This window comes from Gallinula chloropus (assembly GCF_964237585.1).
Source record: "Gallinula chloropus genome assembly, chromosome: 1".
NCBI lineage: Eukaryota > Metazoa > Chordata > Aves > Gruiformes > Rallidae > Gallinula > Gallinula chloropus.
The window spans coordinates 17,534,507-17,548,492 of NC_140085.1; the positions used below are offsets into that span (position 1 = coordinate 17,534,507).

General features: G+C 51.8%; 2 protein-coding genes across 3 annotated transcripts; one reads left to right on the top strand and one right to left on the bottom strand.

Moving 5' to 3' along the window:
• Positions 1-1,693: 1,693 nt before the first annotated feature.
• Positions 1,694-5,003, top strand: RRP7A (ribosomal RNA processing 7 homolog A; the record flags this gene model as incomplete). Its single annotated transcript, XM_084279602.1, has 7 exons — positions 1,694-1,745; positions 1,829-1,971; positions 2,221-2,346; positions 2,628-2,751; positions 3,352-3,449; positions 3,852-4,050; positions 4,534-5,003. The coding sequence occupies 7 exons, from the start codon at positions 1,694-1,696 to the stop codon at positions 4,617-4,619; spliced, it is 828 nt and encodes a 275-aa protein (XP_084135728.1). The 3' UTR covers positions 4,620-5,003.
• An 871-nt stretch (positions 5,004-5,874) lies between these two features.
• On the bottom strand, positions 5,875-13,077 carry SERHL2 (serine hydrolase like 2). 2 transcript variants are annotated; one of them, XM_084265096.1, is made up of 11 exons: positions 12,859-13,077; positions 12,677-12,790; positions 11,578-11,619; positions 10,829-10,848; positions 10,548-10,622; positions 9,676-9,785; positions 9,326-9,405; positions 8,945-8,979; positions 8,104-8,177; positions 6,966-7,059; positions 5,875-6,681 (listed from the first exon to the last, which is right to left on the bottom strand). In XM_084265096.1, the coding sequence occupies exons 1-11, from the start codon at positions 13,004-13,006 to the stop codon at positions 6,565-6,567; spliced, it is 909 nt and encodes a 302-aa protein (XP_084121222.1). In that variant the 5' UTR covers positions 13,007-13,077; the 3' UTR covers positions 5,875-6,564. The 2 variants fall into 2 exon arrangements, with proteins under 2 accessions (XP_084121222.1, XP_084121221.1); XM_084265095.1 differs by having other exon boundaries at positions 8,104-8,180.
• Between the last annotated feature and the right edge of the window lie 909 nt (positions 13,078-13,986).

Here is a 13,986-nt window from a genome sequence, read left to right on the forward strand (position 1 = left end):
GAGAGTGGATTCTAAGCCTTTTGAGATGCTGTGAAGCAACCAAAGATAGGTGGAGTTGTTCCAACGCTGAATCAGGCATACTTTCAGAAAGATACAGAAACTTTGAAACTGATAATCTGACTGAGATCATTCTCTTGCTCTTGGTTATATCAGTGATATATCATTGACTGTAGCAATGAGAGTTGATACTCAGAAGCCTTTTAATCTGGATCACTGCAATTAGTAGCTGATTCTTGCTACTGAAACCAGGGTACCTGTTCTAGATGAAGTTGGGTACTTTCACTATATACAGCTAGATAGAAAGCTGTGAAAATGTGAAGACACATTGTGTCACTATATACAGCTAGATAGAAAGCTGTGAAAATGTGAAGACACGTTGCAAGTGCATACCTTGATTCTTCTGAAGGAATGGGAAGATTCAAGCTTTATTTTTTACTAATAGGTTCATGTCCATTCTAAAGCCAACTAGTAAGATGCACTTGGTAACTTGCTGTTAAATTGTGCATTGTGTTTAGATTATCTGATAATTTATGATGACATTAACATACGTCCTTGGAAGAACTATGGCCCTGTTCCTGTGGTTCTGTGATCCATGGTAGTACTTTCTGTTTTATTTTTAATTGAAGCTGTTGATTGTCTAAACCACTCCACGATTTCTTACAGCAGTGTCTTTGTGTACATTGCTTTTCTGGCTCTCAGCTCTCTCTAAAGTTGTATTAATCTTGTAATATTTCATAGCATGGCTTCTTTATTGGGCACTGAAAGGAGAGTAGCCAGTTATTCCTAGTCCTTTTCAAGCAGTTCATCAGCTCTCTGGTTTCTCCTGGCTGTCCTGTAATTGTCATGCTCATCTTGTTTGCATTCCCCAGAGCTCACCTACCACCTGACCTCACATCTGTGCACATTTGCCCTCCTACAGCATGGGGGTTGGGGTGGGTTTTTTCCCTGATATTTTTTCTGGGCAGTTAAGAGTTTGTAAATTTCCATATCAAACACTGATTGCCTGCATTAATTGAGTATGGCTGGCCAGGGCAGGGGGGAGGTAATTTCCAGTGCTTTTTTCTTTTTCCTTTCTGTTTTCAAAAACATGACTTCCCTGGTGATGCTGCTGTTTGCAGGTTTGGTATATAGTCATGGGCTTTGCATGTACCACTTCTGATAATGTTGAGTCAACTCTCCATGTCCTTGCTTCCTTCCACTGATGATGTTGCAGCTTGTACATACATCCTTATTTTTGGAGAGGTCTTGTCTTCCATTCAGTCATAAATACAGCTTCCTTTGTGAAGGTGTTTTTTTTTTTTTCTCTCTTCTTTTCCTGATTAACAAGAGTCTTTAAAAACAAGAGTTCTCACAGTAGCATGTGAAGGTTTTTACATATCTCTGAGACTTCTTTCATTTGCCTCCTGAGGAGTGAGCACCCTGACTGACTGCCTGTGAGCACTGCTCAGGCCCTCCTTTTCAGAACCGCTACGCTAAGTGCTGGTCTGTAATAAGCTTTCTCACAGAACATCCTCTAAGAGCCTCTGGAAAACTTTTTCTTACACCCATCCCTCAGGCGGCCGCCAGTCCGCCGCGCACGGCGCCTGCCAGGCTCTGAGGGCCCTGACGGGGCCGCCATTACCAGAGCCGCCCTGGTGCGGGGAACTACAACTCCCGGCGTCCCCCGCGCTCCGCCGCTTCCCGCCGAGCTAAGATGGCGGCCGCCGGGGAACATGTGTGTGGAGCGGCGCCGGCCGGTTACACGGGTGAGAAGGAGCAGAGCAACGGGGAGGGAGCGGGGCCGGGGCCGGGGCGGCAGCGGGGTCTTTAACCGGTGCGTTGCCCACAGCTCTGGCGGTGAAGTTCGGGGCGCGGCAGCGCTCTCCTCACTGCTTGCTGGTGAAGGAGCACCAGGTGCGGGAAGGCGCCGGCGCCGCGCACCCGCCTCGCCGCACTCTCTTCGTCCTTAACGTCCCCCCGTACTGCAGCGCGGTAAGCGGGGCTGGCGCCGGGCCGCGTGTGACGGGGCCGGGCCGGCGGCGTCCTCGCCGGGGGCGGGGTGCGGCCTGGAGGCCGAGGGCAGCGCGGGGGCCGCGGGCAGAGGAGCCGGGCGGCCTCAGGGTGGCCCTGGGCCGAGGGGCCCGGGTCGTGCTGGAGGCGCACCCCTCGGTGCGTGAGGGTGGGGAGAGGAATCGCTCCGGCCTTTCTGTACCCTCTGTTCTCTCTTGTTTCCGCGTTGAGGATGCCCTGTCCAGGCTGTTCGCCCGCTGCGGGCGCGTGCAGTCTGTGGACATCTGCGACAAGCCGGGGCTGGCAGACAAAAAAGAGGAACCGTCGTCGAAATTCTTCAGCCACAAAACTGCCACGGTAAAGCCCTGCGGGGGGCGGGGGGCTGGTGCTTTAGCGTCAGAGTGGCGTTGTTTGGGACACATCTCCCAAGCGCTGCGTGGCGTTATTTGGGGCATGAGACACTGTGTTAAACCGTTTGGGGGTACTGGGTGATGTGATGACCTGCTGAAGTTTGTTATCTCGTTTGCTGTCCCCTCACAACTTGTGGTGATTTGATTTTTATTTTATTTTTACTGGAGCTCCTTGCTGTGCCACCTGTTTTCCCTAATGCATCTGACTAGCCTGGGTGTCTCTTTTAGGGATTCCAGGTAGCATACGTGGTGTTCAAGAAACCTACTGGTGTCCAGGCAGCCAAGGCCCTGTCGCGAGAAGGTCCCTTGCTGATATCAACAGAGAGTCACCCTGTGAAAACTGGCGTTAGCAGTAAGTCAGTCCTACCTGCCTTCTAGATAGCCAGTGGCTGGAAAGAATTCTGCTCGTTCCTTGCTGAATACTACTCTGTATGCCTGTGACATTAATGGTCACCATTCTGTACTGAGCCAGAACAGAAACACCTGATATGCAGCACCTCCTTGTCCTTTTTTTACTATTCACAAGGTAGCAATCTTGTTGCACTGGATGTTGCACTGGATGTTGAAGTCCAGTGACCCTGTGGGAGAATGGGATCGCTTGGTACAATGGAAGGGTAGTTTTTTTCCCCCAACAGTATCACATAGGTGCAGAGAAACTGGCTGTCTTTTGCCCTCAAAATGGAATCCAGGCTCAATAACAGGTGCCAGCTGTCACCCCTTGGTAGGAACATAGCCCTGAATGTTGCACCTCATGGGCTTAAGGCTAGCCCCCACCTGTTTGAGACAGTTGCACTCTCTTCCTGTGACTTCCTTGGCTGTTGCCTGGGCTGCAAGAAACAGGAACAGAGTGTGTTCATCTCCACAGCATCTCTGTTTATGGTTGCCCAAAGGCATCACCCTAGGGCTTGTTTCTTACAGAGGCTACTGCTGACCTCTGCCCTCTCTCTTGCAGAATGGATTGACAGCTATGCAGCCTCAGTCGTGGATCCAGAGGAGCTGAAGGCTGAGGTGGATGCCTACATGCAAGACTATGACAAAAAGATAGCAGAGGTGAGGTCAGGCTGGGGAAGGAAGCAGCTAGTTTGGGGAGGGGAGGAGAGTGGATCTCTCTCTGCCCAAGCCTCTGTAGAAAGGGCAGAGGGGAACACACTGGTTGTCAAGGTTGTTTTACTCCCAGTTGCTGGTGGGTTGTCAGGTCCTGGTTTGGTCCACAACACCTGATGCTTCCACCCAGGGCTTAAAATAGGTATCCACAAATAAATTGGGTGCTGGCTGGTGTGTGGTGTTGTGACTGAGCCCAATGCATGAGCCTTGATTCCATGCCTTCCTTCAGATCTTGTGGAGAAGCAGGTGCTGGAGCTTTGCACGTAAGGGGGGACTGTGGGGGAGCTGTGCACCAGGCTGCCCGGCACCCTGTCTGCACTGAGCTGCCTCACCTTCCCGACTCTACAGGAAGAAGCCAAAGCAGCTGAGGAGGAGGGTGTCCCGGATGCGGAGGGCTGGGTGAAGGTGACGCGGAAGGGCCGGAAGCCCGGCCTGCCCCGCACAGAGGCTGCCAGCCTGCGGGTGCTGGAGAAGGAGAAGCAGAAAAGGGCCCGCAAAGAGCTGCTCAACTTCTACGCGTGGCAGCACCGCGAGACCAAGAGAGAGCGTGAGTATCCGAATCCCCTCCTGCCCCTGCCTGTGGTCTCTCACTGTGGCGCCAAGAGCCTCCTTTTTCCTTCAGTGGAGGCTTCATCCAGCTGCAGATGAACAGCTGGCTGGGTGGCTGTGTGAATGGCATTGCCAGCTCTTGGGAACCTCTTTCCACCACCTGCCCTAGCAAGGGCTGCTGGAATGTTTTGTGCTGCTTGTGACTTTCCAGTAGCAGGTTCTCCAGTCTGCATAAAAGCAGCTGTTGAAAGGGAAAACTAGCTTGTTTCTTCCCCAGGAGGGAGCTGCAGCACTGCTGGAGATGAAGGGCCAGAGCCAGAGCTTGGCCCTCAGCCCAGACTCCAAAGACCCGTCTCTAGGAAGCGTGTGCTTGCACATGTCAGGACTGAGTGCCTTCTGGTGTGTGGAGGTGAAACTTCACAGGAGAGGGAGATCTGCGCTCCCCTATGACCTGTCTTCTTTCTCTTTCTGCTTATTTCAGACATTGCCCAGTTGAGGAAGAAGTTTGAGGAGGACAAGCAAAGAATTGCCCTGATGCGAGCCCAGCGCAAGTTTCGGCCATACTAAGCTGTGCCAAGCTATTCCTCGGATGCCTGTGCTGGAGCGGGCAGGAGAGATGCCTATGGACTCCATGTACCAAATGATACCAAGGAACTGAGGCAGCTTTAGGTTGTTCCAGCCCTTGGATCTGAAACAGGAGATCACAGCAACCGCTGCTGGAGAGGGAGTTTTCTTCACTTGTACCAGTACTGTGGTCTCCTACCCATCATCCAGCACTGTAGCACCTCTTCCCAGGGTGCTCAGGTCAGGGAGGTGAAGCACTTCCTGACAACCTGTCCCCTTCAACCCAAGGCCCTCCTAAAGCTTCTTGAGAGCCTGGATTGAGCCAGCATGGCCTGTGCAGGGCCAGGGGAAGTGCTGAAGAACTGTAAATTAAACTGCTGCTATGTTCTCAAAACATGGGCATGTCTCTCTCCTGTGGTCTGCTGGGAGGGGATCAGCTTCTGGTGTGCTTTGGTTGTGACTGAAGTCACAGCTTGTGTGCCAGTGCTCCTTTGCACATGTTCTCTGGGGGTGAGTAAGAAGTGGAGGAAAATGGCCTTGGGAAAAGCCCAACTGGGAAGTTCCCAGACCTCTTATCACAGGCAAAGATCAGTGGTGTGGTACAGAGCCCTACCCCTTCTGTGTTCCCCTCTCTGTGTGTTGAGGTGCTGGTCTTCCAGCTGTGTGTGGACCTCTACAGCCAGGCCTAGCCTGGGCTATGGGAACTTCTGCTCTTCAGCACTATCACTAGCTGGACTGAGATGGCAGCCTGGCTTCGGAGGAGAAACCAGATGCTCCAAGGCCTCTTTCCAGATAAGCAGTTGCTAACCCAGAAGAGGTGGGTGAGGATGGAGCTGTGGGGCAGAGCTGCTGCACTGTGCTGCCTTGTCCACCCTGCTGCAGTCTGACCAGAAAGGGGCTGTGACCCACCTCCCCCCAGGCTCTTCCACAGCCCTTTTACTGCCTGCAGCCTTGCTCTGGGTCTGACCCTGAATGTAAGGTGGAAATGCTGCTGGATCCACAGAGCTGGGGGAAAGCACATGTCCCCTCCCTTGGAAGGCCCACTGCACATGCAGCTTCCCTGGCAGGGGAGTGCCAGGCCTGCTGCTTCACTGCTCTTCCCATCCATTCAGCTAGGAGCAGATGTATCCTTACTGTGCTGTTGGCTCACGCAGGCTGTGTGTAAAATCCCTGCCTCCCAAGACTGGCTTTCCAGCTGCTTGGATGAACAAGCCAAGAGAAAGGAGGTTTGCTCTCCTGGAGTCAAGAAGACAAAGTGTTAAGAGTAGGAGATCACCCTTTATTTGGATGGACAAAAATAATCTGTCACCTTTTCCATTATTAGTAGTTCTTCCAGCTGCTTCATCTAGAGGATTAGTGACTCATTCCCCAGGGGCTCATTAAAATGGCCTCCTGTGCCCAGGTGAGTGCTTACTTAAATTTAAAAAGCAGCAGGTCTCAGTAGAACAGAGACACTGAGGCCCTCTTGAGCTCAGGCACCTGTGGAAGCAAGCAGAGAAGCAGAACACTTCCCTGTCTTTTCAGGAGGTCTAATCCTGGTAGGAGGCTGGTCACCCCACCCTCAAGGAGGTGTGATGGGCCACCCCTCTTGCAATGCTACAGCTGGGTCTGCTGCTCCCACAGAGGCTGCCCCTGCCTGTATTCCTGCTCTGTTCCAGGGTACAAGTTGGGAGCAAGCAAGGGGAATGCTGCTCTAGGCACCTGTCCCTGTACCCTCAGAGCTGGGAGTGGAGGAAGGATTCCTTTTCCCTCTGACAACAAAGGTACTTTGCACAGCTGTCTTCCAGGGAACCCTCAGCAGACCTGCTTCCACCCTACACTGAGATGAACTTAGGGAAAGGTATCGAAAAACTGGTGTTGGATGTGAGGTAGGAATGGTGACAATTCCTCCAGAGCCTGCTTCTTAGCTCCCTGTTCTCTTGGACTGCTGCAGCAGTGATCCTTCTTCCTAGAGTCTGGCTCTGGCATTCTGTGCTGTCAGGAAGTTGCTGATGATCCCAGACACCACCTCAGGCTCGTTCAGGTGCACAAAGTGACTCCCAGGAACCTCTACTAGCTGGATGTGCTGGAGGGAGAGGACACAAGAAAGTATGAACCAGGGAAGTGTTCCCTTGGGCAAGTTGTGCTTGCAGTGTGGTGCTTGGGGGAGGCAGGACAGGGATGGGAGAACTAGGGAAGAGCTGGGTCCAGAGGGCAGAACTGACTTGGGACTTTGGTAGCAGGGATGAAGTTGGTTCTCCACCCCAGGTGTGGGCTGTGATGATTTGGGTAAATCACCTCATGGGGGGGTGCCCAACAAAGTGGGACAAGCTGGTGGCATGCAGTGATAGTAGGATGGAGTTTGCTCACCTCCTTGAGGGTAGACTCGAATGCCTCCCGCAGGGCTTTCACAAACTGGTTTCTGCTGTCTAGCATGTGTGGTACCAAGAGTCCATCTTGTGCACTGAAATAGAACAGCAAGGCTCTGTTTGTTGCTGTCCTGGGCAGCAGCAGCGTCCCCAAGACACTGAGGCAATAGACCCAGCTGCTCTTTCCAAGCTGCTTGTAAACAGCAGGGTCTTCAGGGTCATACTGGTTGGTAGAGGAGCACTGCACAGCTTGGCTAAGCAGCTATTGTCTGTCAAACTAACTTTTTTAAACCTTGGGTGACTGCCTAGTAGTATCAGAGTGGAAACTGGTTAAATATTATCTTCCTCCTACCCAGGGCTGGCTTTTTAACTAGTCTGAGTGCATCGTTCCCTGCCCCCACCCTGTCTTCTACTCTTAACTTCTTCCTCACAGCCAGCTTCTCCCTCTCCCCTCTGTGCCTTTCCCCACTCCACGCTGCTGTTTTAAAGGGAGGTAGCAGGGCAGCCCTTCTGGAGAAGCCAGCAGAGTTAAGAGCCAGCTGTCTCCACCACCCAGCTATTGGGGCTCTGCACGAGCCACTGCCTACCTCCCCACAGCTCCAAAGAGCTTGCAGGAGCTGGGTCAGAAGACCAGGGACTCCAGCACCAGCTGGAGGAGGTGGAAGCTGCAGTGGTTTCACCCATTTGCTCAGGAAAGGGGTTTCAGGGTCTGGAGAAGGCAGGCTGGGTTGCTCTGACTGAGGGAATACTCAGGCCAAGAGGAAAGTAAATAGGAGTGGTACTGTGCAGGGTTGTGTGTTTGCCAGACTGGCCCCTTGCTGTAGGGCCGAGGGACTTGAAGTCAGGGGGAGGACAAGGCAGGTCAGGCGTTTCCTCAGCCTGCAAGTGCAGTGCCAAGCTGGGAGGAAGATGTGCCAGCTGCTCTCTGTCTGCTCCAGGACCCTGCCCAGTGTACAGCAGCAGTGGGGAACTGGGAGAAGCTTCTAACTTGTGAGGCTGTACTTTCACCAACTGGCCCAAAGGTCTGGGTGGCCACTGCAGAGGAGGAGGTAGTGGAAGGGCCCCTTCCCAACCTTCATCCCCTCCACCCAGGACTGCAGGGAGGCAGCAGGGGTTGGTTTAGCTTGTGCTTCACTCACATAATGATGAGAACACGGTCCTGAATCTTCTGCAGAAGCTTGATGCACTGCTCCACTGTGAAGGACTCTCTGCTCTGCTGCAGGTGCAAAGATAGAGCAGCAAAGGTCAGGGAGGGCAGCTAGGGCAGAGTGTCCCTGCCCCTCTCACAGTACTGGCTCTGAAGGCAGAAGCAGCTGCAACCCTGACACTGCTGTGCTGGGACAACGTTGGCCAGGCTGTGCAGAAGAGTAGCTGGCACTGTAAAGACTCCTCCTGTCCAGCTGTGCTTCAGGGCTGCCAGCAACGCTGCCTGCTGGGATGCAGCACATATGGGAATGATCTCATAGCAGAGAAAAGCTTTAAACATCCTTTGACTAAAAAGGAGACAGTACACTACTCTGGCTCTCACAGCCTGGCAGTAGCACAGGTAGAGGAGGCCCTACTTGCTCAAAAACAGCACAAAGCTATCAAAATATGAAACATAAGGACTTTGTTCCGCTCTCTCTTCCCTTATATGAGTGACCTGACAAAGAAGCTGACCTAAAACATCCATCCATCTGCTGCCTGAGGAGTTATAGCAGCAGGAAAATGTGGCCAGGAGGCCCTAGGGCAGAGGAGCTGCAAAGAAAAATAAAAATCTGTAACATTTTCCAGTGACTGTAAGCTGAGTCAGTTAATGATCAAGTGCAGGCTCTTTAGACAGCAGCATTTAACAGAGATGTGGGAATTAGGGAAGCAGAAAGTAAACAGTTGGGTGGAGGCAGGGCCTGGGCTCAGCGAGCTGGGCCTCAACTATCTCCAAGTTCTGATCAGGTCAGGGCCCAGAAACAGCAGGGGGCACGTCAGAGGAGCAAGGCTCACCGTGCGGACTCTCATGTCTCTGTTATACACCAGCCCTGGAAGGAAACAAAACAAGAGAAGGTTTTCAAGTCTCTCACAAGCAGGAGTTGCTCTCCTCACCTTTGGGGCCTGCCCAGTTGAGACCACAGGAATAGGATTAATTTTGATTTTTCCCTTATTTTAATTTCCTTTCTTAAGCCATTCTAGGATTTGAGCACCAACCCCAGTTGCTGGGAATGGAGAGCTCTGCCTCCAGGCCTAATTGATCCCATTCAGGCTGTGTACATTTATAGCTAGGGCACCGTGTACCCTGTGGAAGACAATGGGTGTTGGCCCTGTTCCCTTCCCACACCCAGGGTTGCCCAGCACCGTGGTGAGCCGTGTCTCCACGCATCCCCTTACCAGCGGGTGTCTCAGTTGCTCCTCTCTGCAGTAGGATTGCCCCACCCTCTGCTGTCAGATGGCTGTTTGCTTCTAAAAGCCTGGGGGAGACATGGCAGAGAGATTGTTCTGCTGGAAAAGGGAGGAAGCGAAGCGAAAATGGCATGACAAGGTGACAGCGAGCTCTCAGGCTGCTTCAGAAAAGAGCAAGAGGCAGCAGCAGCTTCTGGCACCAGGAGCAAAAGGTCTCTCAGATTCCAGAGGACTTGAAAGGGGAAGGGCAGGGACAGTTTTCCCTTCTGGTTCAAGCAGACATAACTCTGTCCAAGGTAAGGGCAGGCAGCAAGCAAAGAGGACAGATGGGAACCCACCTCTGCAGTGCTGCTTCGGGGCTCCGTGCTTTGGGAGTTTGCTGCTTTGCCTCTAGACTCAGTAATCTGTCTATCACCATCCGTTTAGATTTCAGCCATGCCTCAGTGTCCTGAAAAAAAGAGAGGTAGGGAAGGGAATAACCCTTCTCTTACAAATTGCTTTACCCCTTATCAGAGGGTAGAAAAGGGCATTTCACCCTTCAGCATCCCTCAGAACTGGTACCAGCTATGGACACTGTATTAAAGATGCCTGTTTCCAGGCAAAAGGAAAAAGCAATACTTAAAAGGCAAGGTAGGAACAAAAAGCTAAGCACTGCTGTAAAGAACCCATTCACTTTTTATCCCTGCAATCTTTTCTACCCCTTCCTATCTCACTTTGGAGTTGAGGACAGCTGTCCACAAGAACAAGGGAAACCTGGTGTCTTTTGTGTCCCTGACCCTGTCTTCTGTCCCACTTCTCCCTACCAAAGCCCCAGCATCTGGTAAGGATGATGACAGGTCAGGAATGTAGATTTCATGTCCTGCCACAAACAGAAAGCCACCAGTCTTGCACCCAGATCACCTGACAAGCTGTTGGCAAAAAGACAACCAACCACAGCTGGCGGTTGCTTAGACACAGGTTCCCTTTGTACGGGGTCATGGTGCACACCAGTGGATTTTGATCCTAAGAGACTGCAGGATGTGGAGCATTACCAAGTGTCCCCAAGGGTCATCCTAAGGTAGGAGCTCAGTCCATGCAACAAATAGATCTGTGCTTGCCAAAAGGAAGAGCCCTGATATTTGTGTCACCTGCCAGGAACTGGTCTGAACAAACGTGTGAAAGAAAAAACCACAATTTTAAAAAGGTAGGGGAAGGACACATGAAATCTAACCTCTGGAGCTAGCAGAAAGCCAAGATTTTCCAGCAGGATCAGTCTGTCCACCATCTCAGGATAAAGGAAGCAGAACTAAGGAGAGATTAAACAACATGAGAGAAAGAGAAAAACTGAGTATTGAGTGATGTGTTTGTTCTGCTACACTGGAAGGGGGTAAGCAAAGAGCCTCTCCTCCCCTCAGATCCAAGTCTCACACAGTCTGTCCCTTCAGTCCTCTCCCATTTGTTGTTCCAGCAGCATAAATCCCAAACCCCATGAAGAAACGATGCTTTACTCACCATTCCTGCCACAGACCCACCTGCAAAGGCAAGAAGGGTGCTCAGTTATGCACAGAACATCCCATGGTAACAGAATTCCCATTCCCCCAGCAGGAGCTGCCTTAGAAGCAGGAATGTATGTTGTACCAAGACACAACCCCACAGTTATGAAGTAAATCTCTCCCAGCAGGCAGGACGGAGGCAGACGGCAGAGCTATTGGCCAGCTGGACTCCCTGTCCTGTGCCACCCCCCATCTCCCTCTCAGGCAGCAGAGGCCAAGGAGGAGTTCCTAGTTAAAATGTTGCAGTATGTAGGTCCCATGAGCTGTGGCCAGAAGAGCCCTAGAGAACAAAACCCAATCATGTCCCAAGCACAGATGGATACAGTCTGGAGTCCAGCTCCCCTCCCAAGCTCTGTGACCCATCAGGAAGAACCCTGCTGTCCCCAGGCTTTGTGGCCTCGTGGGGACCAGGCAGAAATGCCTGCTGTGAATTTTCCTGCCACAGACCACCCCTCTTCACCCATCACTGTTCCCTCCTGTGGGTGGGGGAAAGGCCCACAGCAAGGTACCACTATTTGTACCACAGGGCATTGAAAGCAGCAGTGTTTCAAACAAGGGCACAGATTTTTTAATCACTCAGGCAGGAACCTGGTACTTGACACAATGTAATAAATATTCCAACCCAGCTCCTAGCAGCATGTCTTGTAAGTTAATTATCTACTCCTGTTTCCATGAATCTCACAGCTTACAAGGACAAGAGCCACTTACCCATACTGTGACCCATCAGGGTGAACTGTCTCCACTGCAAGGCTAAGTGGCAACAGACAACAACATTAGAAACCAGCACAGTAGCATCTTGCTGCCTCTCCCCCAACACCGGCCCCTTCTCCCAGGAGGGCTTTGCTCAATTTGCTTCCTAATCCAGAAATGAGGTAGCAAAGTAGGCCAGTTTTAAAGAAAAAGAGCATCTACCACCTCACTTCCTTAGCAGTTAAGTCACTCAGCTCTCAGGCTCTCTCTGTATGGCAAACAAACTACAGCAAATTCCCATTCATTGCCAGGCACGAGACTGGCAGGAAGCAAAGGAACTGGGCTGGGCAGCATCTGCTGGAAGAGAGAGGCCTTGTGGAGCATCCTGCTGCAGGGCATGCCACAAGAGCCATAAGGACACAGAGCCAGGTCCACTGCCTTGAGGAAAGTATGGTAACTATTCCAACTGAAAGGTCTGTGCTCCATTTAGCACATCAGCCTCTTCAGTCCCTTTTTAGGGCATTCCAAGTGGTTTATGGGGAAAATACTGCTTCATCAGAGCTGTCCATCTGGAATACACCTCACCAAAGGACGTTTTACCCTGTGGCACATCAACAAACCAGAGGCTCTTTGTATACCAAATGAGGGGTGCAAAACTGCATGTGCCACAGCCTCCAAGATCAGACAGCACTTAGATAGGGAGTTATTAGGAACCCAAGACACCTTGGCTTTCAGATATCTTTGTAGGACACTAAAGCAAGAAGCAAGCTGCCAGTGGGGAGAACCGGAAGTGCGAGCCTCCAGTTTACATCTAACACTGGTTAGAGGTCGCTGGCTGCTTACAAAAAGTCAGTCTGGAAAAACTATTTAGTTGCATCCATCTCTTTGCTGCAGTTGCTTTCCAGCATGGGAACACTTGCTTCCCAGGGATTAGTGTTTCTTCCTCACAAAATAGTGAGAAGCCTGAAGTCACAAAGCACCAGCTAACATCAGGCTGGGGAGAAACAGAGTGAAATGACCCATCTCCTGGCAGGAAATGCTGCCTGTTTATTCCAAGGAGCAGAAGCAATATAGAACCCTTAACAGCAAACATCCCCTTAAGAGTCCCTTCGCCTACCTGCTGCCACCCGCCGCACGTCGGTCACGTAATCCAGGAAATGATAGGGGGAGCCGGCAGGTCGGTGGGATGACAACCCATGGCCAGAAAAATCCATTGCCACGTAATAACAATCTGAAAGGGAGAAAGACTGTCAGATGTGCAGCCCTGCAACAAGACCCATCCTGATGAGACAGACCTACCTCTGGGAAGCAGCGGAATGAGCTTGTCAAAGGTGTTGGCGTTGTCCAGCCAGCCATGCAAGCACAGCACCGGGCGTCCCTCCGAGGGTCCCCAGGCTTTGGCTGCCACGTGGCCCCAGGGCACAGGGAACTTCAACTCTGAGAACATGCCTAAAATAGAGTGCTCACAAGTGATGCCCCTGGAGAGCTATGTGCTTGTGCTCAGAGTAGGTCCCAGGGATCTTGTTAATGGCCCAGAGCTCTGAAAAGAGTAATACAGGTCTTTAGTAACTCACTAGCCTCCTGCGGTCTTAATTAGCAGCTTGCTGATTTATAACTCCCCATTCAACATCCCAAGCTGCTGTCCCTGCCTGCCTGTTAGGGAATCCTCCTCCCAGCACGTACTAGCAATGCTCTAGAAAGAAACAATCTTTCCCTGCATAGAAGAAAGCCTTGTCTCTGTGGCTCTGCAGCAGCTGCAACCCAACCAGAAGGTACAAGATACCTGGCAAAAGGAAAACACACAGAATTCCCCCAGCTAGTTGCAGTCAGTCAGGCACCTGTCCTGGACCAAAAAAGACAATTTTGGGAATAAGGATGCTGCCTCCAGTACTAGACTATTGTTGTCACCTTCTCCTCTTCTACCTTGGTGCTTCTTCTCTTTCACACCACCAGTCGGCACCTTGGAGAGAGCAGATATACACCACACAGCAGGTCACTGCTGCCACCTTCCCACACACCCCTCAGCACCAGGGACTCTGCATGAGATACAGGTCCACAACCTGCCAAGTACCTACTTGACCTCAAACCTGTCTCATTGATGCCTATCTGCCTTGCCATCACTGGGCTACATCTGCCCCTTACTCAAGCCCAGGCTCCTGAGTGAAACCCCCAATTCTGCCCAGTCTCTGTAGATCTTCCAGGGGTGGTCTGAGTATCTCCTCTTTACCCCAAGCCCTTCTGACCCATAGGGCACCCCACGGGCTGCCTGACCTCCCCAGCCCCAAGCATCTCATGCCATATCCCCTTCCCAGTGACCTGTCTCAGGTCTGTGCCCCCTTTAATGGTATGCTGCCATCCCACAGCAATTAAATCACTCTACAGCAAGTCCCTCCTGAGTCCATACGTCCTCAGTAAGGGCCAGGCTGC

Excerpts from the sequence above, each read along its gene's own strand:
- SERHL2 (XM_084265095.1), bottom strand. The coding sequence starts at position 13,006 with ATGTTCTCAGAGTTGAAGTTCCCTGTGCCCTGGGGCCACGTGGCAGCC. Across the intron at positions 9,406-9,675 it reads CCCGAAGCAGCACTGCAGAG|GCTTTTAGAAGCAAACAGCC; the intron begins GTGGGTTCCCAT and ends TGTCTCCCCCAG. Across the intron at positions 8,181-8,944 it reads GAGACATGAGAGTCCGCACG|CAGAGCAGAGAGTCCTTCAC; the intron begins GTGAGCCTTGCT and ends TTGCACCTGCAG.